Below are 24,361 nucleotides of genomic sequence, written 5' to 3' on the forward strand. Positions count from 1 at the left end.
TCTGATGCAGAGAATGTGTTGCAATGATAAGTTCCGTCTCTGCAGTTCAGAAAATCTGATGGTGAAGGGGAGGATCCAGATGGCCTGGATTATAAACCAGCCATTGAAATTAAGCATGTTATGTTCATCTGCCAGAGGGTGGTTCACTTTTCTCTTGGCCACAGTTTGGCAGTGGCCATTCACTTAATGGATATCTGGTAGGTAGTCATACTAAAATGAAAGGTAGTGCAATCATTGCAACAGAGTTGGTATATAATGTGGCTGCTTTCACAAGTGGCCCAGTCTTTAGTGGTATAGGATAACCCTGTGACAGGACTGGAATAGAAAGTGCTGGGTGGTTGGATTGGGTGAGTGTGGCACCTGGGGTTATGTTTCCTGTGGCAAGAGTTTGGGATTGGGAATGACGTAAGGATGGACTAGGATGTTGTGGAGCTGAGAAACAGAACACCACTTTAGTAGGGGAAGGATCATGTGTAGGATGTCCCTCATTTCTGGACATCATGACAGATAATCAAAGTCTTGACAAAGGATGTGATTTAATTGTTCCAGTCCAGGGTAGTAGTGAGTGACGGAGAGTGTGCTCCATTGTAGCTGTTTCTTTCGGGAAGTGTGAGGATGGGGGGTGTGGGGCTATGGCACAGGAAATTTGTTTGTGGATTAAGTTTGAGGGATAGTGCCTGTCTGTGAAGGCCTTAGTAAATTTCACTGTGTATGTGCTTGCACATGTTCCATTTTACACTCAAATCGGCATTTGGGCACGAATAGCTATGGAAGCAAGTTTTGCTGTTGGCACATATTAGTTTGCCACTGCATTCGACTCTGTTGTCTATGACAAAATAAATTTCCATGACTTCTGAATCAGATGGCACTTTCCAATAACAGTCTTCCTCTAAAACGAGGTCCTTCTTTGTATCTAGACTCAAATTATGCCTGCAATGAATATATTTCACTTTGCTGGTGAGATTTCTTGTCATCATCACTATTATCCGGTTTTGTCTTTGACAAAAGATATAAATACAATAAGAGCTTTATCAAGATGCTCAACATGCTTTCCCTCCAGATAGACATACTTCAAAGTCCGATACATTCTTTCGATATGCATATCCGTGTACAGCCCAGCATGCAGTTTGTGGCAATAGCTCAGAATGTGAGTTATGGACATAGTTCCCCAGAAAGTAGGTCCCATAGTATGCTGCATCAGAATCATGGTCCAAGTTTGCTCCTACAGCAGGCAACATAATTTCAAATGCAGCAACATTTCTTCTGTAACAATGTCCTCAGGATCTTGTACACCTCTGCTTAGTTCTCTCTGCCTCTTACTTTAATGTTTGTTTTTCCTCCAGGCCTTGTCTCTGTGCCATGTATGATAGGACCTCTTTTTCTGAGATTCCATAGAAACCTTCCACACAGTAAAGAAACTTCAGTGAAATGACTCCATCCTCAACTTTTACTCAGTTAAAGAGTAGGGACAGTAGTTGGTGACTGTTTCTTTTTGTATGAGGAATGAACAAGGGAATCTTTGTCTCATATCATCAAACACCACTAATGTTGTCAGCTCAAAATCATAATTATTGAGTCCATGTGCCCCATGTATACAAATGCAGTTAGTCTCATACTACTTCAGATTTACTGTCTGCACATTATTCATTATAATGAACACAAAATTTGTGGTTTTCAGCTCCTAGTGTGATTCATTAATTGTATCCTTCACGCACCCACACCCCTACAGTGGCAGCAGCATTTTGATGCCTAGCCGTTGCAGAGCACAGATTGTAGTAACGCTCAGTGTTATATATGTCTTGTCTCATTAACAGACGAATTCTTTCAAGTAGAGGGTCAGAAAATGATTCTCGTACTTTATCTAGTTTAGCGTGGAAAGGTATTTTCCTTGTGATATCCACTGCTGTACTTTCCTTTTCTATTCCAGTCAGTCCCAAGTGACTTAAGTCATCTGTGTGGCCAATGTAAGTAGATGCAAATTTGACATGGCTCAAGTTACCTATAGCCTGAGTGACCTTTATTTTCATGGGTCATTCACAGATTTTATTGCTGCCTTGTATTTTAGCAATCTATTGTCATTATTTTTAGACTTAAAATTCCCTCCCTCAGTGATGACATAATAATAAGGTCTTACACTATTGTCAGCAGCAAAACGTGAGCCACGATATTTTACAGACATTGCCTGTGTGACTTCTGTTTCCACTTTCCATTGTGTGCTGATCATAAGCATTCAGAATAATTCTGCTCTGTGACAACTTTGTAGTTACATATGTTACAGCTCACTGACCTAGTCTGAGTCGATGGCTCACTGTGATGATCTTGCTGATGTCATTTAAAATTGTACTCATAGCTCAAATTCTGGCCACAGATTTGACAGTTATACACTAAAGATTCCTGGCAGTTTAGATGCAGCACAATAGTGTCAAGTTTCTCTAGGTGTGCCTTTGAAACATGCTTCCACAAATTTTTGTTGTGTTTGTATCCATTCCCGTATTCTGAGCACTCAAACTGAAATGACATTGAATAGACAATGCCACCGAAAGCAATAAGGGAGAGCCACTGCTTTCTTCAATGGTTACACCACCAAATGCTATAGTGGAAGGCTATTGGCCCTACTTTCTTCACTCGCTAAAAGCAAAAGCAACTGAAAATGGGAGAAGAATAAAGCTTTGAACCACTAAAATACCCTATTCAATCTGCATTTCCAGTGAAATGCTGGAGCAGGTAGTAAGAGCCGTAGCAGGAAGGATTGCCATGTCACTTTGCAAACTGTAGCAGTCTGGCTCTTCCTGCTAGCATTCATCGTGGAGCTCCAGGATGGCATCTTGTCACTAACGTAAAGTGTCTAAATAGGGAAATTCCGTTGATTACTCTGTTGTTTTCTCTTTTCATGACCCTAGGTTCCATCTGCCTCACAAGTTTACTGTATTCAACGCAGAATTATATGCGATCTTGCACTTGAACAGTTAAAATGTGTTACGGGTCCTAAATTCCTTGTCTCTTCCGATTCCCCAAATGCCCTTCAATCTTTGCAACACATGTATGTAGCAAATAAACTAGTCCAGGATATCTTTCTGTGACTACAAGGACTGGAGAAGGAGGCATCTTTCTGCTGGGTGCCAGGACACATGGATATTGCTAGGAACGAAATGGCATATATAGCACCCAAGGAGGCATGTTGTGACCCTCAGTTAGTTCAGTGTTCCATCCCCCCGCCCCTCCCTGTGCTATTGCCTCCTTGTCAAGGTACACAGTCATGCGTCATGCATCAATGGGAGGAAAGGTGGCTGAAAGTGACAGACTATAAGAGGTACCTAGTAAAGTTCACAGCACAGCTGTGGCACATCTTCCAGACACACAGGCATAGACTACAGCCCTATGACAGATGGCTTCTTGCTACAGTGGGAGGACCCTCCAGTACTTGTGGCGGACACATCACTGTGCACGACATTTTATTGGACTGTTTTTTTTTTTTTAAGATCAGAGTACAGTGCCAATTTGCCCTTGATTTTAAGTGATGGTCAAACGAATGTGGTGCGAGTTTTAAGGTTTTGTGATATACTCAACTTGTTTCTAAAATTTTTAGGGAGATGTTCTTAATGTGTTAACCGGGTGACTGGCTTCCCCATATTTTTTGTAAGTGATCAGCCAGTCACATCTCCCCGTATCATTATTTCAGTTCCTCTGTCATTTTACTTGTGTTTTTATCCCATGTAGACCTCCATGTACCCTTTCACCATTGTCATAAGGCGTGTGAGATAGAATGCTTGTGTGGATCAACAGAAATGAGATGGGAGTGGGTGAGTGTTTGTTAATTTGTAGGTTTACTGCTCACTGTATGATAAAAATTTTAGGTATTATATCCACGTTTGTTTCTTTTAATATTTGTAAGGGCGCTAATAACCTCTTGTTTGATTGCCCGTAAACTCCGAACACAACTACTACTGCCACAACACCCAACCACTTGCCACATGGATCATGCCCATGTGGAAGATCCAAGCACAAGACCTGCTCAATCCTCTCACCCAGTACTTCCTATTCCAGTCCTGTCACAGGCGTATCCTACACAATCAGAGACTGGGCCACTTGTGAAAGCAGTCATGTTATATATCAACTGTGCTGCAATCATTGCACAATTTTTTTATGTTGGTACGATTACCAACCAGCTATACACCAGAATGACTGGCCACCATCAAATTGCGACCATGAGCAAAGTGGACCACTCTGTGGCACAACATGCAGATGAACATAACACGTTTGATTTCAATGGCTGCTTCACATCCTGGAGCATCTGGATCCTCTGCTCCACCATTTCTGAACTGTGCAGATGGGAGTTGTCCTTACAACACATTCCCTGCACCCGAAACCATCGTGGCCTCAACCTACGGTAACTGACTGTCCCCACACTCTCCACTCAATGGTTTCTGCCCCCTCTGTCCTATCACATCCTCTCAATTCTCCTCCCCTTACCCTCATTGTGTACCACTCTCTGCCAATGCACCCACTGCTCTTTCCCATTCTCTGCTCTTCTCTTTCCATCTCCCCCCTCCACTCTCCATCATTATCCCTCCCCCCACTGCCTCCTAACACTGTGCCTGGCAACTGTGTCCTGCTGCCACCTAGTCTCAGCACACTCCGACAGGCAGCACTGACTTCTCTCTGCCCACTTGTACCCTGCTATCCCTCCCCTTCCCTTTTCCCTGTCCCACTCCGGATTGCTGGTTAGTTTTGACGTGAGTTGCGTTCTGGCAAGAGCGGCCGGAGATAGCAGTCATGTGTGCATGAGGTGTGGTTGCTCGTGTAAATCCATAGATATGTGAGTGGCTCGAAGACTTCTACATCTACATATATACTCCGCTAGCCACCAAGCGGTGTGTGGTAGAGGGCACTATTCTCGCTGAGGTCATATTCCCCCGTCTCTGTTCCACGTTCGGATCACGCAAGGGAAAAACAACTGTCGGAACGCCTCAGTACGAGCTCTAATTTCCCCAATCTTTGAATGGTGATCATTGCGCGATTTGAAAGTTGGTGGTAAAAATATATGCTCTACATCCTCAGCAAAGATCAGTTTATGGAATTTAGTGAGCAGCCCCTTCCGTTTAGTGCGTCATCTATCTGCAAGTGTGTCCCACTTCAGGCTTTCTATGAGATTTGTAACGCTCTTGCAATGGCCAAATGTACCAGTCGCAAATCTTGCCGCTCTTCTTTGGACCTTCTCAGTCTCTTGAATCAGATCCAACTGGTAAGGGTCCCATACAGATGAACAATATCCTAAGATTGGATGAACTTACGTATTGTAAACAATTTCCTTTGTTGAAGGACTGCATTGCTTCAGGATTCTACCAATAAATTGCAATCTGGAGTTCGCCTTACCCATTACTTGTGTAATCTGACCATTCAATACGAGATCTTTTCGAACAGTCACACCCAGATACTTGACGGACGTTACCGCTTCCAAAGACTGGGCATTTATTTTGTACTCATAAATTAATCTGGATTTTCACTTTGTTATACGCAGTAGGTTACACTTACTAATATTGAGAGATAACTGCCAGTCATTACACCATGCATTTATTTTCTGCAAATCCTTATTGATTTGTTGACAACTTTTGTGTGATACTACTTTCCTGTACACAACAGCATCATCGGCAAACAGTCTAATGTGGATGTCAATACCATCAACCAGATCGTTTATGTAAATCATAAAAAGCAGCGGACCTATTACACTGTGCTGGGGCACACATGATGATATGGTTGTTTCTGTTGAAGTCTCCCCATTCAGAACGACATACTGATTTCTATCTGTTAGAAAACTTTTTATCCAACTGCATATGTCATGAGATAGACCATAAGCACGCACTTTTTGGAGCAAGCGACAGGGCGAAACTGAGTCGAATGCCTTTCGAAAGTCGAGGAATGTGGCATCAACCTGGGAGCCAGTATCAAGAGCCTGTTGTGTATCTACATCTACATCCATACTCCGCAAGCCACCTGACGGTGTGTGGCAGAGGGTACCCTGAGTACCTCTATCGGTTCTCCCTTCTGTTCCAGTCTCGTATTGTTCGTGGAAAGAAGGATTGTCTGTATGCTTCTGTGTGGGCTCTAATCTCTCTGATTTTATCCTCATGGTCTCTTCGCAAGATATACGTAGGAGGGAGCAATATACTGCTGGACTCTTCGGTGAAGGTATGTTCTCGAAACTTCAACAAAAGCCCGTACCGAGCTACTGAGCTTCTCTCCTGCAGAGTCTTCCACTGGAGTTTATCTATCATCTCCGTAACGCTTTCACAATTACTAAATGATCCTGTAACGAAGCGCGCTGCTCTCAGTTGGATCTTCTCTATCTCTTCTATCAAGCCTATCTGGTACCCCACACCGCTGAACAGTATTCAAGCAATGGGCGAACAAGTGTACTGTAACCTACTTTCTTTGTTTTCGGATTGCATTTCCTTAGGATTCTTCCAATGAATCTCAGTCTGGCATCTGCTTTACCGATGATCAACTTTATATGATCATTCCATTTTAAATCACTCCTAATGCGTACTCCCAGATAATTTATGGAATTAGCTGCTTCCAGTTGCTGACCTGCTATTTTGTAGCTAAATGATAAGGGATCTATCTTTCTATGTATTCGCAGCACATTACACTTGTCTACATCATGTCTTTGTATCATGCACAAAGAGGGCCAGCTGTGTCTCGCATGACTGCTGTTTCCTAAAACTGTGCTGGTTTCTGCAGATGAGCTTCTCAGAGTCTAGAGAGGTCATTTGTTGAACACAAAATATGTTCCATGATCCTGCAGAAAATTGATGTCAGTGAAAGATTGCTATGATCTGGGCCTTCTTCCAGTCCCGTGGAACTTTACGCTGTTCCAATGATCTCTGATGGATAAGAATGGTGCTATATTTGTAGCATAGTCAACATAAAATCTTACAGGGATACCGTCTGAGCCAAATGCCTTCCTGGCATCTAAGGATCTTAACTGTTTTACAATCCCAGATACACTAAACACTATGTCAGCCATCCTTGCGTTTGTTCGATAATTGAAATGGTGAATGGTGCTGCAGTCCTCTACTGTAAACGAGTTTTTGAAAGCTAGGTTTAGAATTTTGGCCTTCTGTTTATCATCAACCGTTACATTACCCGTACTGTCAGCAAGAGAAGGTATTGAATTATTTGTAGCGTTCATAGATTTTACGTATGACCAAAATTATTTGGGGTTATTTTTACAATCTGCAGATAAAATATTTCTTTCAAATTCATTAAAAGAATCTCCCGTTGACCTTTTGGCTGCTGCTTTGATTTCATATAATTTCTGTTTGTCAGCAAGGCACTGACTATTTTTAAAACGACTGCGCAAAATTCCATGCTTTTTCAGCAGCTTCGTAATATGTTTGTTGAACCAAGGTGGATCCTTTCCCTCCCCTATATTTTTGCTAGGCACATATTTCTGTAGTACATGGTGGACAATACCTTTAAATTACGACCAAAAATGGTAAATATCTTTGTGTCCCACAGTGAATGCTTGGACTGCTTCTAGGTAATGGAATGCTTCTAAGTAATAGAACCCAGTATGTTGTTCTCGACGACATATGTTCATCAGAGGTGAGGGTAAATGATTTGGTGGACAGGGTGGGCAGCAATCTCCTGTAGTTTGCTGCTGATGCTATGGTGTATAGTAAGGTGTCGAAGTTGAATGACTGTAGGAAGATACAAGATGACTTAGACAAAATTTCTAATTGGTGTGATGAATGGCAGCTAGCTTTAAATATGGAAAAATGTAAGTTAATGTAGATAGGTTGGAAGAACAAACCTGCAATGTTTGGGTACAGTATTGGTAGTCTCCTACTTGACACAGTCAAGTCATTTAAATATCGGGGCATAATGTTGCAAAGTGATACAAAATAGAACGAGCATATGAGAACTGTAGTAGGGAAGGGGAATGGTTGTTCTTGGTTTATTGGGAGAATTTAAGGAAAGTGTGGTTCATATGTAAAGAAGACTGTGTATAGGACGCTGGTATGACCTATTCCTGAGTACTGCTAGTGTGTTCAGGATCCGTATCAGATCAGATTGAAGGAACACATCAAAGCAATTCAGAGGTAGGTTGCTATATCTGTTACCAGTGGGCTCGAACAACACGTAAGTTTTACGGAGATGCTTCGGGATCTCAAGTGAGAACCCCTGGAGGGAAGGCGACATTCTTTTCAACGAACACTATTTAGAAAATTTAGAAAATCGGGGTTTGAAGCTGACTGCTGAACAATTCTACTGCTGCCAACATACATTGTGCATAAGGATTGAGAAGATATAGGGCGAGAATTTAGGGCTCATACAGAAGCATATAGACAGTCATTTTTCCTTCGCTTTTTTTGCGAGTGTCACAGGGGCAGAATGACTAGTAGTAGTGGTACATGGTACCCTCAGCCATGCACCATATGGTGGGTTGCAGAGTATCTGTATAGATGTAGATGTAAAATGTGTGTGTGTTTTCTTTTCTGAAAGAAGGCTTTGGCCGAAAGCTTATGTTTATCAGTCTTTTCATCATTCCTGTGTGCAACTTAGTGTGTCATTTTTATGGTGAGTAGTAATTTATCCTTTTCATGATATTGTTAAAATGTGAAAAAACCTTTCTTCCACCACTTTATTTTCTTCCTCTCAAAAGGGCAGTAGCCCATTAGATGGTTGCTCTGAACCACTCCAGCCTTTTTTTGATTATAATCCAAAATACAGGCAAGTTTCTTCTCCATCGTTCCTAATTTTGTTCTGACATCAACATTGGCTACAGTTATTTTGTGTTTGTCATTAAAAGAAATGCGTTCTTAATGTCTTTCTATTACACAGAAAGCAAATGGTCTCACCTGTGAAATGAAAGTTCATTACTTCTCCAATTTCTGGGCAATTAGGTCTTAAGCTAGCCCTTTTCCATTTATCACTACTGCACTTAGAAGACTATCTTGAAAATAAATACAAAGCATATTGCAGACAGCAACTGATGCCCTTTTGCACTGTGTGTGACATTGTGAGGCGCGGAGCATTGCAATTTGAGAAATGTAAATGCTGAAAATTAAGTAACACACATTATTATCTGTACTACTTTCCCACCAATATGAGTGGTAAGTGCTTCAATCAGTGTTTTCTTCATGGTAGAACAAGCATCATAGAGGACCTTTATGCAGATAACAGAAGTAAGACAGAAGTTGGAATACGCTGAGAAATGGCTAATGAAGGGCCTATGTCACTTGTCTTTTTGGAATATAATCTGTGTGACATAGGAGTGTTGCTCATCTCCAGAGTATTAACAGTTTCTACTGAAACTCTGTCATATCTTGATGCCTTTCCTTTCTTCATACCACAGATGGGTTTATACCTCTCTTCTAGCATTACATGAGAAATTTCACTACTTTCATGATTAATTGTCTATAATTTTTTATTGCTCCCTTTAACAATACAAACAGTAAAAGGATCCTTGTAATGCTTGTACATTTTTCTCTCATGTTGTTACTTACTGTGCCATCTGTCTTTGTAACTGATAAAATGTGCTGCCCTCACCAATACAAGCTTTTTTTATTCATGTTCATCATACTTAGGTTGTTTTCAGAAACTGTAAAGGAAAGTCCTTGGTGGAATGTCAATAATTTAAGCAGTAAATGTAACAAGTCTAAACAAGACTAAGAGTGTTATTAGCTATCAGACAAATTGTTCCTCAGATATAAAAACACAGATACACCTCTACAACTATATTGTTTCAGCTGACTACATTGTACTAGCACTGCAGCCAAACTGCACTCTTGTTTATCAGCAACTCAGTGTCTCATCTATTCAGCATGTTGTTACCTTTAGTCTTTAAATTATATATATTTATATTGTTTTTAATTGTTTGTCATACCAAAATTTTATTGTAACATTTCTCATTCTCTCAAAGACATTTGTGTATAGTTTTATGTAATTCAGCATATTCTGTTGTGTCATTATTGTGTGCTTGAAACTGTTGCCTCCTCTGTAATAGCTCCAGCATTCCATTTGAGATTTTCTTTTCTTGTGGTTTCTTTGTACATGCATTGTACATGCAATATCATTTGCTGTTTCCAAAAGTTCCCTTTTTACATAATCTCTCTTTTTTTGTATGCCTTTATGCCCTTCATTTTCTAAAATGCTGGACTCATTTCTTAATTTAATTTAATGTGGTATACGTCCTTGTTCTTACGAGGGGAGGCCACAATGTTGGGATCACATATTTACTTCAAACTTGTACACCTTTAGTAGGCTATTAATACTACATAATGTGCAAGTAGTAAGATGCACTACTCTGGCAATTCCAAGAAAATCGCAAGAGAAGTTTTATGCGTCTGTTATGTGGTGTACGTACATGTTGGTATGTGCCGGCAGTTAGAGTTCATGGTGGTCAAGTGATTAACATTCCAGCTTCATAAGACAAAAATGTATGAGGCAACGGTTTGACTCCTGCCCAAATATAATTATTAATCTTTTTTTTCGTCACTGGTCATATTATTTAATTTGTATGGCACTTGAAAGATAATAGAATGAAAAAAACCACATGTATTTTGCATGAAGTATATGCATGAAGTTACAGTTTATGTTTTCCATTTCTGCATGACAAATATCATCCTGTAATGTGTGATGTTGAGAGCACATTTGTACATTACTCTTGTGGTCTGGCACATTGTGACTTTCTATATTAATGATTGTGAATAATCAAAATATCCACGGGTGTGCTGCCGGTCTATAGTGTCCAACGGGCACAATATTTCGGCGATCATACATGTCGCCATCGTCAGGTGAACTGACAGACTGAGCTCCTGCGAACGTGCCGGCACGGAGATCCGTACGCTATGGCTGCTCAGAGGGAACTGGGTTTGGTCGCGGCGGCGGCCGATTTAAATACCCTCCGCCCGCAGCGCGCGCTCCCTCCGCCGTCCGCGCCACGGTCGCGCGGTGGAACAGATTGCGATGGCGTCTGAGATGGCGTCGGTGTGATGGCTCTGTCCGCCGTGGTCGTCACAACTATACGTTTGCTCGATTTACTCTTGATTAACTCAATCGCTGTTTCCCAAGCCTTGCTAAGATTATAGCTACAGTCACGGTTTATGAGGTCGTCATTGGTGAAGAAACACCGGGTCGGAACTGTGTTTTGTCCTCCAAATAAAACTCGTGCACTGGTGGGGAGCGTCAAAGATGACCTCGGTTTGAGGAAGGCCGGCGTGTACCAGATTCCGTGCCAATGTGGCAAGTCGTATATTGGTCAGACGATGCGTACCGTCGAGGATCGATGTCGTGAACACCAGAGGCACACTCGACTGATGTGTCCGAGCAAGTCGGCGGCCGCTGAACATTGTTTGTCGGAAAATCACGCCATGGAGTATGACCGCACAAGGATTCTGGTACAGACGTCGAGATACTGGGACAGCGTTGTTAGAGAGGCCATCGAAATTCGCACCAATGACGACCTCATAAACCGTGACTGTGGCTATAATCTTAGCAAGGCTTGGGAACCAGCGATTGGATTAATCAAGAGTAAATCGAGCAAACGTATAGTTGTGACGACCACGGCGGACAGAGCCATCACACCGACGTCATCTCAGACGCTGTCGCAATCTGTTCCACCGCGCGACCGTGGCACGGACGGCGGAGGGAGCGCGCCGCGGGCGGAGGGTATTTAAATCGGCCACCGCCGCGACCAAACCCAGTTCCCTCTGAGCAGCCATAGCGTACGGATCTCCGTGCCGGCACGTTCACAGGAGCTCAGTCCGTCAGTTCACCTGATGATGGCGACATGTATGATCGCCGAAATATTGTGCCCGTTGGACACTATAGACCGGCAGCACACTCGTGGATATTTTGATTATCAAATACGCTGGGAGAAACTCAAGAATCACATTGTGAATAATATCATTCATATCGTTATTTATTGAGGTTTGACTTGGGCTTTCTGAGCCTCCTGTTACTCGTCCTTGAAAATTTAATCACAAATAGTAAATAGTCAAATAACATTTGAAATTCACTACAAATTCATGAAAATGCATGTGGCCTTTTTGTTTTTTCATTATATTACCTCTCAGATATCGCGTGATTTAAATAATGTGACCAGTGATGAAAAAAATATAACCTGAAAAGTATGTGGTAGCAGGATTTGAACTGTTTCCTTGTCAACAACCCATTTACTAAACGCTAATGCTAACCACATGACCACAATGACTTCTTACAACAGGCATCTTTGCACGGATACATCAGTTACATAATAGACGTGGAAACTTTCTCTTGCCATTTTCTTGGAAGTGCCAGAGTAGTACACCTTACTACTTACACATTATGTTGTTTGAATGGCCTACTAAAGGTGTACAAAGTATGAAGTAAATCCATGATCCCAATGTTGTGGCCTCCGCTTGTTAGATAAATTCTTATAATTTACATTTCTGATTTCATTACATAATTCTTTTTGTAGCTTTGTACCTATTTTTACTTTGCGTCTTACTAGTGTTTGAGTACTTACAATTTGAAAGTGGTCAACTATTTTAATATCAGGTTAGCTGCTCAGTTTTTTACCATTACATAGTCTCTCCATCTTCTGTTGTGAATATGAAAAAAGTTAATTCAGAAAGCAAATAACTGAATCCTGTTTTATTAACAGGAAACAGTATACAGCTTAAAAATAAATGTACTCTTAGTTGTTCAGTTTGTCATTGTGCGTAAATATTTTTGTACCATCACCACTAACCACTAATCCCACCACCATTGCAGAAAGTGATTAACTATCATTTTTTCCAATGTGGTCTGAGACCTATAGGAGATGTTCATCCATAACACTCACTCCCACTCCACACACCCCTTCTCCTGAATTATGTACACTTTCCAAATGTATCTGTTGATAATATAATGCTAAATTTTTGTATGTTTGCTAGGTGATGCAATACCCAGATTGATGGCAAATTTTGAAGAGTATATGAGATACCTTCCATCAGAGTTGAAAGAGAGAGCTATGAGTGCATTTGGAGGCATCTTAAGACTGCAGGTAACTTTAAGTGCTTTGTAAAGTTATTGTTGAGACTGTATAGTCAGAACAGTGCCCTTTTTATGGAAGGGGGAGTGGGGGAATATTATCTTCGGCTTACTATATACCTATTAAATATTACCAATGCATTATTTGCACAAATTCAGCCAATTGACTGTCACTATTACCTTGTATGAGAATGGGCTTGTCATGGAACTTGTAGACTTCTGATATTGTATGATGCAAGTTCCATTATTCCGTGAATGTCCAGTCCTAAAACACTGACAAACTGAGGTAATCAGCTCTTGATATAATCCCTAATCTCTGGCTGGTTGTCGTGCCTTCTGAAATTGCCTTTATTTGGGCATGGGCATGGGCTAGAACTGTACAGTTCATGACTCCCTAAAATATGCATGAATTACAGGTTTTTAATTATGTAATAGAATGGACCACCCAGTAGCGCAATGTATATATTTACAGAATGTGTTTAGTTTGAATGCAGTGTTCCTTCACACATGTATACATGTCAGAAGGAACACACACTGCTGACAATTACAGCAGTATTAAATTAGGAAATGTATTTGCAAACAGACACTGTAAATACTGACACTGCACTAATGTATTTTATGCCAAAACAAAGCAATCTGACAAGAAAAACAATGTCTGTCCCTTTGCAGGAATCACACGAATTGTGTATGAGCAGTAAGGGGCATAGGCTATAGGACATTTGGAAGTTTGGGTTGGTCCTGGAGGCCTGCTCGGATAGCCAAAGTAGTTGAGACGTCCGCTTGCAACAAGCAGGAAATCTGGGTTCAAATTTTTCATTGTTTTAGTTTTCAGTTAATTTTTTGTAATTTTGACTGGTAGGAACCGATACTCTAACAAAGGATATTACTGTATCCTGCTCTTACAGAATAATACTGCAGCAATAAAACATGAACTAGAGAAAAAAAAAGAAAATAAAACTTAAATTGCAAAGGAAATGCGCCTTATACAACAACAAAACACAGTGCTGATACAAGCGTCTGCCAACAGCAAAATGTGCGAAGGGCTTTAGGGAGACTTTGCAGTGCTTCATAACAACAAATTGCTTCCAATGCACTTGACGTCACAACTGTTTACATTTAGATTCGTTTTAGTAGGTACGAGCAATGCATGTGCGCAGTTGAGTCGCAGATGAGTAGTACCTTCTCCCACTTCTGGATACAGAAATGTGATTGTTGGCTGTGTAAGCAGTCAGAGCAAGCAGCTAGATGCAACCAGGCAAAATTTTACCCTCGCCCCCAACCTGCCAGATTCACGCATGCGCGTCAGACCTGTATCTATGGGGGCAATTCATATTCTTGAGGGGAAAAAACCTTGTTTCACAAAGTGTCTAGCATCCAGCGCACATTGGTCTATTGATTACTCAGATGATTTTGAAACGCATTCCTGTTGGTTTTTGAACACATTCTAAGCTGACTTCTGAATGAATCGTAAGTTGATTTTTGAATGTGTGCATAGTGTACGTGACGTCTATGTCAGGGGAATCCTTGTCGTATCTAGAAATAAACTTCCCTGCAGGCAAAAAGAGATGGGGCTATACGAGCTGAGCGGAGTAAAGCCATACGGGTAAATGCTGATCACTGTCTGGTTATGTGGTTGATTGGGTTTGCGAATGACCAGCTTTGTTATAATTACTAGCGAAATCCATAGATTCAGACTACCAGAGTGAAAATAAACGACTAACAGGAATAACATGTAAGAAAGATTACGTATTACCTCCTCAGTGTATCCAAGAGAATGAAATTTTGACAGAAAATTTTTGGTCAGATCGTTACACTAGCAAGGGCCAGTTGCACAGTCTCCGGTTAGCAGTCGCTTAAGTTCTATTCTCGAATTAGCGTGGAAGACGCGTTGTACAAACATGTAAAAACTCCAAACAGGAGAATAATCATGCGATAACTAAACCGGTGATTCTGGCAGGGTTAGTGAAGTTACCCGGCAAATAAGTTTTGACAATGGCAGGAATAGTTCCGGAATTAGCGATGACAAGATTTTGTTAGAATTAGGAAGGAGAAGAAACAGGGACATTGCACAAATTATGGAAGAATATGATAATTCCAAATTTATATAAAAATTTCATACTTCTACGTTTCGATCTCATGCTTGAGAAACTGGAGTGTACGAATGAAATGTGACACTAACAAAGTTTTTTGCTTGTAGTAGGCCTACTAGGCATTTGATATTGGTACTTCATGAATTATATATATTCTGTCATGTTATAAAAATGACCATTTGTGCCAAAACAGCGTGGTTTAATTTATGTATGTTATAACTGCTGCAATATTGGAAAGGCCTGTTTTGTTTTATCTAGCAGACAGTGACAAAATAGTCGTAATCAGATCAAGAAACCACACCAGTCTTGGACACTATTTGTATTAACAGCTTTTGCAGTATTAGACAACGACTTTTCGATTTTTCATGTAGCAAAACATTTGACAAACTTTGTGGAGGTAATAGATTCTTTTGCAGAAAGGAAAGCATGCCATGTAAAGCTGTAGCAAGATTAGAGAGAAAAAATTCTAGGAGCTAAGGATTGAAGAAAGGTGTACTGTCTTGTTTGTCTTTTGTCTTTCTGGTTTTATCTATCCTATATTTAGTTTTACGTCAAGAAAAAGAGAAAGGTATTGCCTAATAGTCAATAAAGAACACAATTTTTCTGAGCTCTTGTTCTCCTGATTACAAATAATCCTGTCGAATATTAATTGCGAGGTTTTTTAAGAGGTGCAGAATGTCAAACCGGCCGACTGGGAGCAGGAGAGGCACCAAATACGCTGACAAAAAAAATCACGACACCAAAAATTAATCAGTCTAGTGTAAAGAAATTTCAAGAATACATTTGTCTGGATAACACAGCTGCAAAATACTAACACGAATTCTTTACAGATGAATGGAAAAACTAGTAGAAGCTAACCTCGGGGAAGATCAGTTTGGATTCCGTAGAAACACTGGAACACGTGAGGCAATACTGACCTTACGACTTATCTTAGAAGAAAGATTAAGGAAAGGCAAACCTACGTTTCTAGCATTTGTAGACTTAGAGAAAGCTTTTGACAATGTTGACTGGAATACTCTCTTTCAAATTCTAAAGGTGGCAGGGGTAAAATACAGGGAGCGAAAGGCTATTTACAATTTGTACAGAAACCAGATGGCAGTTATAAGAGTCGAGGGACATGAAAGGGAAGCAGTGGTTGGGAAGGGAGTAAGACAGGGTTGTAGCCTCTCCCCGATGTTGTTCAATCTGTATATTGAGCAAGCAGTAAAGGAAACAAAAGAAAAATTCGGAGTAGGCATTAAAATTCATGGAGAAGAAATAAAAACTTTGAGGTTCGCCGATGACAATGTAATTCTGTCAGAGACAGCAAAGGACTTGGAAGAGCAGTTGAATGGAATGGACAGTGTCTTGAAAGGAGGATATAAGATGAACATCAACAAAAGCAGAACAAGGATAATGGAATGTAGTCTGATTAAGTCGGGTGATGCTGAGGGAATTAGATTAGGAAATGAGGCACTTAAAGTAGTAAAGGAGTTTTGCTATTTGGGGAGCAAAATAACTGATCATGGTCGAAGTAGAGAGGATATAAAATGTAGGCTGGCAATGGCAAGGAAAGCGTTTCTGAAGAAGAGAAATTTGTTAACATCCAGTATTGATTTAAGTGTCAGGAAGTCATTTCTGAAAGTATTCGTATGGAGTGTAGCCATGTATGGAAGTGAAACATGGACGATAAATAGTTTGGACAAGAAGAGAATAGAAGCTTTCGAAATGTGGTGCTACAGAAGAATGCTGAAGATTAGATGGGTAGATCACATAACTAATGAGGAAGTATTGAATAGGATTGGGGAGAAGAGAAGTTTGTGGCACAACTTGACCAGAAGAAGGGATCGGTTGGTAGGACATGTTCTGAGGCATCAAGGGATCACCAATTTAGTATTGGAGGGCAGCGTGGAGGGTAAAAATCGTAGAGGGAGACCAAGAGATGAATACACTAAGCAGATTCAGAAGGATGTAGGTTGCAGTAGGTACTGGGAGATGAAAAAGCTTGCACAGGATAGAGTAGCATGGAGAGCTGCATCAAACCAGTCTCAGGACTGAAGACCACAACAACAACATATTTAAGTGATTAACATTGCATGATCACATGTTAATGTAAGCACGACATAAACCATTGCAAATCTGAAATGTTGGTACATAAATAACCTGTGTAATCAGCGGAATGTTGATTGCAATCATGCAGATGTGCATGCATTGTATTGTACAGGTGCTGGGTGTCAGTTTGTGGGATGGAGTTCCATGCCTGTTGCACTTGGTTGATTTTTAATGCTGTTTATGCATGACTCTGGAGTTGTCATCTGATGTCCCATATGTGCTTGATTTGAGACAGATCTCAAGATCTATCTGTAAAGCACACTGGGTTACAACAGAGGTATGTGGGCAAGCATTGTCCTGTTGGAAAAGAACCCCTGGAATGCTATTCATGAATGGCAGCACAATAGGTGAAATCATCAGATTGGTGTACAAATTTGCTGTCATGAGAGCGCTCCCACTGTCATACAAAATTGCACCCCAGACAATAACTCAAAGTGTAGTTCCAGTGTGTCTAGCACACAGACATATTTTGCAGCCCCTCATACGTCCTCCTTATAATCAAAGCACGGCCGTCATTGGCACCTAGGCACAACCAGCTTTCATCAGAAAACAAGAGACATCTGCTCAGCCCTCCAATGAGCTCTCACCTGCCACCACTGAAATTGCAAACAGCAGTGGTTTGGGACCAGGAGAATGCAAGCTACAGGTCACTTGTCTCGGAGCTGTCCTTGAAGTAACCAGTTGGTAAGAATTTTTGTTACTGTGGTGCCAACTGCTGATCATATTGCTGCTGCAGATACAGCACGACATGCCAGAGCCTTACGCCGAACACAATGATCTTCCCTCCCCATAGTGCCAAGTGTCCATCCAGAGCCTGGTCTTGTTGCGGCCATAAATTCCCATGACCACTGCTGCTAGCAATCATGTACAGTGGCTACATTCCTGCCAAATCTTTCTGCAGTATTGCAGAAGGAACATCCAGCTTCTCACAGCCCTATTACACGACCTCATTCAAATTCAGTGAGATGTTAATGGTATCTTTGTCACCTTAAAGGCATTCTTGACTGACATCAACTCACCACATCCAATCTCAAAGGTAACTAACAAACGCTCATGACTTTGTTAAAGGAAACCTGATTTGCATCATCATAGATGCACTGCTAGCACCACTCTTATGCGACTGGTGCGCAATTTCAATAGACATTGTCTTTCAAACGTAGAATCATGCCTGCCAACTACTGTTTGTGTCACACAACTCTTCTTGGTATTGCGACTTTTCTCTCCCCCTTCTCTGACTGTGTATGTTCTGACATAATTTTGTGAAAAGTAACGAACAATGTGAACTGATAGCTGATATGCATTTATGTGGCTGTGAAAATAAATGCATAATGAATGTGCTTTAAATATCTAAACTGCTGCCTTATTTATAGAAATTTTGCGCCAGCATCAATTTTATCATGAGTCAAACGGCAGAGAAGACATCAAACAAGGCAATTATGTCAGTTATTTACATATTGATTGCAGCAACACAGACCGTTTCTTCAAGTGTTTACATAACCGAAATACTAGGGTATTGAGGTCTAATCAGCAATGTGGTCCTGAGATGTCAGTGTCAGATGTGCCCACTGCTGGAAAAATCTGTTGGTGTGGCTCTGTGCGTGAACCACATCTCTAGTTTTTATTGCCATGTCATATCTGCCAGCAAGGTAGACAACGTGTTAATGAGGAAGTGAGTCCACATTATTTTGATTTCCTTAGTAGCATATACAGTTCTATTAATCTGTTGCCAAGAATATGTGCTCATTCATTATGCAATTGCATTGGGTTTTAAATCAGTCCACATATGCTGATTATGAAGATCCATAACATTCTCTTTTTACAAACCTTGCCTCATTAGTAAATAAAATCTTAGATTTAAGCATTGGATGTGCACCACATTTTTGTTAGAGCTGTTGAAATAACTGCAATTAGCCACTGCAGCCTTGTTATTGTATAGCCTGGATTCACTGAACACAGTATGAATATAGTAATTGTTCGTGAAGTGCTGCCCTTGCACACTCTTCACTTCTGCTAATTGTTTTACAGTGGTTTCAGGACTTTTGTTTACCACATGTAGCACATGCTCCTCCAACTCGGGTGCATGGACTGAGTTAAATCTTCGAATGTTTACCTTTCATGGTGCTAGAGAATCTGTTTTCTAAGACACTTACCAGATGGTACTCTGTGATGAGGATATATTTCTCAGTGTTGAGGGTATGGACTTGCAGACTAATTCTGTATCCTAATTCATAAAACAAAATCATATCCACAATATCATTTGTGAAGGTGTAGCTTTCCGTTAAGAACAAGTTACAGAAAAAATAAAATAAGATGTATTGAACATTTATACATACAAACAGGACAATTACAGTAAACACAAAAGTGAAGTCATTTGTGCAAGTAGGTAAGGCACCACAGTACGTACCTGAGTTGACTACAGCACAACTCAAACCCCACAACTGACTGCTGACAACCTATTACTCAGACTAATATGTATCTAGAGCACTGTGAAGCAGAAAAACATCAAAGTGCTTTGTTGGCTCTGTTGATAGAGTACCAGTGCAATGACTAGCAGCAGCTGCAGCAGCAGCAGCTTTATTCATCCATAGATATCTTTTTACAAGGATATAGAACATGTCAAAGTATTTACAAGTTTAGATCAATTTAAAATAAGCTAATTCATATACACATATATTTACAGACTTCTAGTCAGAGACAATCATTAGATTTACTCTTGGTATAAAATAGTTTTTTTTACAAATAACTTTTTAAATAATGTAATGCCACACTGTTCACTCATTTCTCACTATCAGTCACTGCACACACTATTCATACATTGTTTCATAACACTTCGCTCGCTACACACACACACACACACACACACACACACACACACACACACACACTGGTGATCTCTGGGTCATTTTGTGTACCGTGACTTCCCTTTTGCTATCCTGCAAAACTGAGTCAGCATCCCTCCATAATGAGTGAGATGTTGAGCTCAGAAAGAGGAAGAGCTGTTGGTATTGTGTTATACATAGGTTGGGGGTTAGTATTTCTAGAAAGGGAAATAAGAAGGGGGGGGAAAAACATAAAGTGAAGGTCTTATGTGGAATGTTGGATGTTTTATAATCATTATTATTATTTATTTGTATAACATTTATTATCTAACCCCTACTCTGTTTTATCTAAGTAATCCTTCAATGTATAAAATGTATTGCATAACAGATACTTTTTAGCTACCTTTTTAAATAAGTGTATTTTTTCAATTTCTTTTCGTAATTTATTGTGCAGTTTTATTCCTTGGTAGAAAATGCTGTTTTGAGTTTTATGTTTATTTTTTTCTTGGTAAATGTAAGTTGAGTCTCTCTCTCTTGTTGCATAGTCATGGACACAGCTGTTTGTGCAGTAATTACCAATGTTATTTTTGTTGTGTACAACTGACTGGTAAATGTATTCACATGGAGCAGTTAAAATCCCCAGTGTTTTGAACAGATCTTTACAATGAGCTCGACTAGTATTTTTGGTTATTATTCTTATGTCTCTTTCCTGGAGTTTGAAAATTGTGTTCATATTTTGTGCATTTGTTCCCCAAAAAAGAATGCCGTAGCTAAGAATTGAGTGTAAATTTGAATAATATGTAACTAAAAGACACTGCATGTTACACACTGATGATAGGAGTCTAAGGGCATAACATGCTGATGACATTCTGTCTGCAAGTACCTTTGTGTGTTCTCACCACTTCAACTGAGAATCAATATTCATTCCTAGAAATTTTGCATTTGTTACACAGTCTATAGAGGTGCCATCTACATTTAATTTAACATTGTCATTTTTCCTCTTCAAACTGAAATTCATGGCATTAGTTTTCTTTATGTTCAATGTCACTTTATTGCTTATTGACCAGTCATAAACTTCCTTGAGAATTATATTTGCTTTCTCAGCAAGTAGTTCTCTTGTTTTCTCAGTGACCATAATATTGCTGTCATCAGTGAAGAGAATTTTTTCACCATGAGTAACACTACTCGGAAAGTCATTAATGTATATCAGGAAGAGTATTGGTCTTAATATGCTACCTTGTGGAACTCTTATATTAATGTATTTTGATTCTGATAAGTGTTTTACTAAATGTTTAGATCTCTTTGAAGTATGTGTTATCTCTACTCTTTGTACCCTATCTGTTAGGTATGATCAAAACCAGTCATTAGCTACCCCTCTTATTCCTAATGCTTCTAATTTATTTAATAGAATCTTGTGGTCGACTGTATCAGACGCCTTAGAAAGATCCAAAAATATGCCTGTGGCACACTCATCTTTATCAAGAGCATCAAGTACAACTTTTGGTAATTCTACTATGGCTGACACTGTATTTTTGCCACTTCGGAAACCAAACTGTAATTCGCTTGAAAGATTGTATTTATTCAGGTAATTCATTAATCTGTCTTTCATAATTGCTTTATTATTTTTGAGAATGCTGACAGCAGGGAAATGGGCCGGTAATTTTCTGTGTCTTCATGCATTACCTTTCTTAAGCAAAGGTACAACTCTTGCCTGTTTTAACTTCTCTGGAAATGTCCCTGATGTGAAGGATTCATTTATTATATTTGTTAAGGGGCCTTGTATAATCCCTATGCATTGTTTCAGTACACACTTTGGTACTTCATCTTAGCCTACAGACTTTATATTTTTTAGTTTTTGAACAGTTTTCATGACTTCATTCTCTGTGGTTTAGTGCAACATTATTTACAGGTGTTATATTAGTTTTGGGGAATTTTTGCTGTAACTTCTCTGCAATGCTTGAAAAATGCTCATTTACATAGTTTGCTAAGTGTTGTGGATCATTTATTACCTTATCCCCCTCCCTTAGCAGTATGTTATTCTGTGTCTGTCTGCTTCTCCCCGTTTCCTTTTTTTTAACATCCAAGACTGCTTTGCTTTTATTCTCTGCATTATATATTATTTTGTCATTAAATGACTTTTTTGCAGCAATCAGCACCTTCCTATAGATCTCTTTGTATTTATGATAGAAATTTAAGAATTCTGGATAATTGCAAATATTTTTCATGGAACTGAGGTGTTTTAAGCGTTTGGGAGGATTTCTTAATACCTGTTGTTAACCGTCTGTTTTTGTGAGATGTTGATACAGACATGCATACTTTTGGAAATGCCTTTTCAAAGTTCAATTTAAACAATGTGGAAAATTTAGAGAATTTCATATTCACATTGGTTTCCTTATACACTTCATCCCAGCTTTGTTTTTCTAGCTCTTTTGAAAAAATTTTATTTTGATTTCTGATAGATGTCGTTTGTAGGCTTGTAGTTTAGGGAATGATTCGATGCCTGATTTTACTGTTGTCATTTGACAGAGATGGTCTGATAGTCCAAGATCTTTTACAGCTACATCACATTTTTCCCTGTCCATATTTGTGGCCACATGGTCAATTACTGATGCAGTTGTTGTAGTTACCCTTGTTGCACTATTGACCAGTAGGGACATGCCAAAACTTTGAAGGATGTTTATGAAGGTGCTGTTGGATTCATTTATATTAGTGTTGATGTTAATGTCCCCACACAGAATTATGTTGACCTTTGTACTTGAAACTTTATCTAGAACTTCTGTTAATTTATTGAAAAAAGTGTACACACACAAAATGATTAATTTCTTGGTGATATCAAGCCCTGTTAATTCAATAACTGATATTTCAAAGTGTTTGTCTTCACTTACTTACTGAGGTCATGTCTTGATTTGAACTTTGTTCCTTTTCTGATACAAATGCATGATCCTCCACCCCTTGAAGTAGTTCTGCAGTAAGAGGTTGCCTTTTCATGCACTGATTATGCTACATGTTGGATTTCTGTGTCTCTACACCAGTGCTCAGTAATACAAACTACTGTGCAGTGCAACGATTAGAGCTCAACTTCTAATAGTTGTATTTTATTTTTTATTGACTGCATGTTTTGATGGAGGATTGTTAAGTCTGTGATATGCCCCATGTTACTCTTTCCAGTGACTTGTTTTTCTTTGTGACATCTGGTATATGTGATATTTGAGGTGTTAAAATTTGTCTTGTGAGTGATTGTTTCAGTATTTTTTAAAGTGCTGGAGATACTCTTTAAGCAGGGGAACCTGTTGTTTGGATTTATCGTAAAAAATACCTACTTTTCCTACCTATGACAACAGGTATTTGACCATGTGTGGCCCGAGATCCACCCCCTATACTTTCATGAGTCAGCTGAACCAATCTTCCCTTCCCAGTCCTGTTTAGGTGTAGGCCATGCCTAATGAAACCCCATCTGTTAATAGTCTCGACGGGCACCAGAGAAACGTGAGCAAAGCTGTCTGTCCTCAGAGCCATCCCTAACCCCACATTGATACACCTCCATTGAGGTGTGGTCGATTATGACACCGGAACAGCTCAACAAAGTGTATGTTGGTGCCATGAGTCAGGGAAGCTATCTTGTCCAAGTCACCATCTGTGTCATAAGCCCCAACTCTGTCCAAACTGTTTCCCATCCCACCCACTATCACTACATGGTCCTCTTTTGTAAAGTCCTTACATAAAGACCCTAGGTCCTCTATCTACAACCAAGCATCTTTCAGCCCCTCAAATGAACAAGTATTCAGATATCAGAAAGTGTGCATTTCCAGATCCATGTTTACTGGACTTGGTGGGAATGTTTTTATGCTCTTTTAACATACTAATGGAAGCCAGTGATGGAATTCCAGCTCAACATGTTTGCTATTTGAATTCGTAAATACAGGTTTATTACAAATGATTGAAGCGATTTCACAGCTCTACAATAACTTTATTATTTGAGATATTTTCACAATGCTTTGCACACACATACAGAAACTCAAAAAGTTTTTTTAGGCATTCACAAATGTTCGATATGTGCCCCTTTAGTGATTCGGCAGACATCAAGCCAATAATCAAGTTCCTCCGACACTCGGCGCAGCATGTCCCCATCAATGAGTTCGAAAGCATCGTTGATGCTTTAAACTGCGCATATCATCACCGAATGGAGTTAGCAGTTGGTGAATCTTTGTTGAACTTCGTCCTGAAGTGTCGTTGCACTGTTATGACTGACTGATGTGAGTGCATTTCAAGCACAACATACGCTTTCTCGGCTCCTGTCGCCATTTTGTCTCACTACGCTCTTGAGCGCTCTGGCGGCAGAAACCT

General features: G+C 39.9%; 1 protein-coding gene across 1 annotated transcript in view; it reads left to right on the forward strand.

Annotated features, from left to right (window-relative positions):
- The window catches only part of LOC126470048 (26S proteasome non-ATPase regulatory subunit 5-like), a 200,572-nt gene that overhangs the window by 152,948 nt on the left and 23,263 nt on the right, over positions 1 to 24,361 (forward strand). Inside the window, exon 6 of the mRNA XM_050097549.1 lies at positions 12,921 to 13,030. Within this exon, the coding sequence (XP_049953506.1) occupies positions 12,921 to 13,030 (110 nt within the window). The remainder of the gene's footprint in view (positions 1 to 12,920; positions 13,031 to 24,361) is intronic.

Source organism: Schistocerca serialis, chromosome 3, assembly GCF_023864345.2.
Source record: "Schistocerca serialis cubense isolate TAMUIC-IGC-003099 chromosome 3, iqSchSeri2.2, whole genome shotgun sequence".
Taxonomy (NCBI): domain Eukaryota; kingdom Metazoa; phylum Arthropoda; class Insecta; order Orthoptera; family Acrididae; genus Schistocerca; species Schistocerca serialis.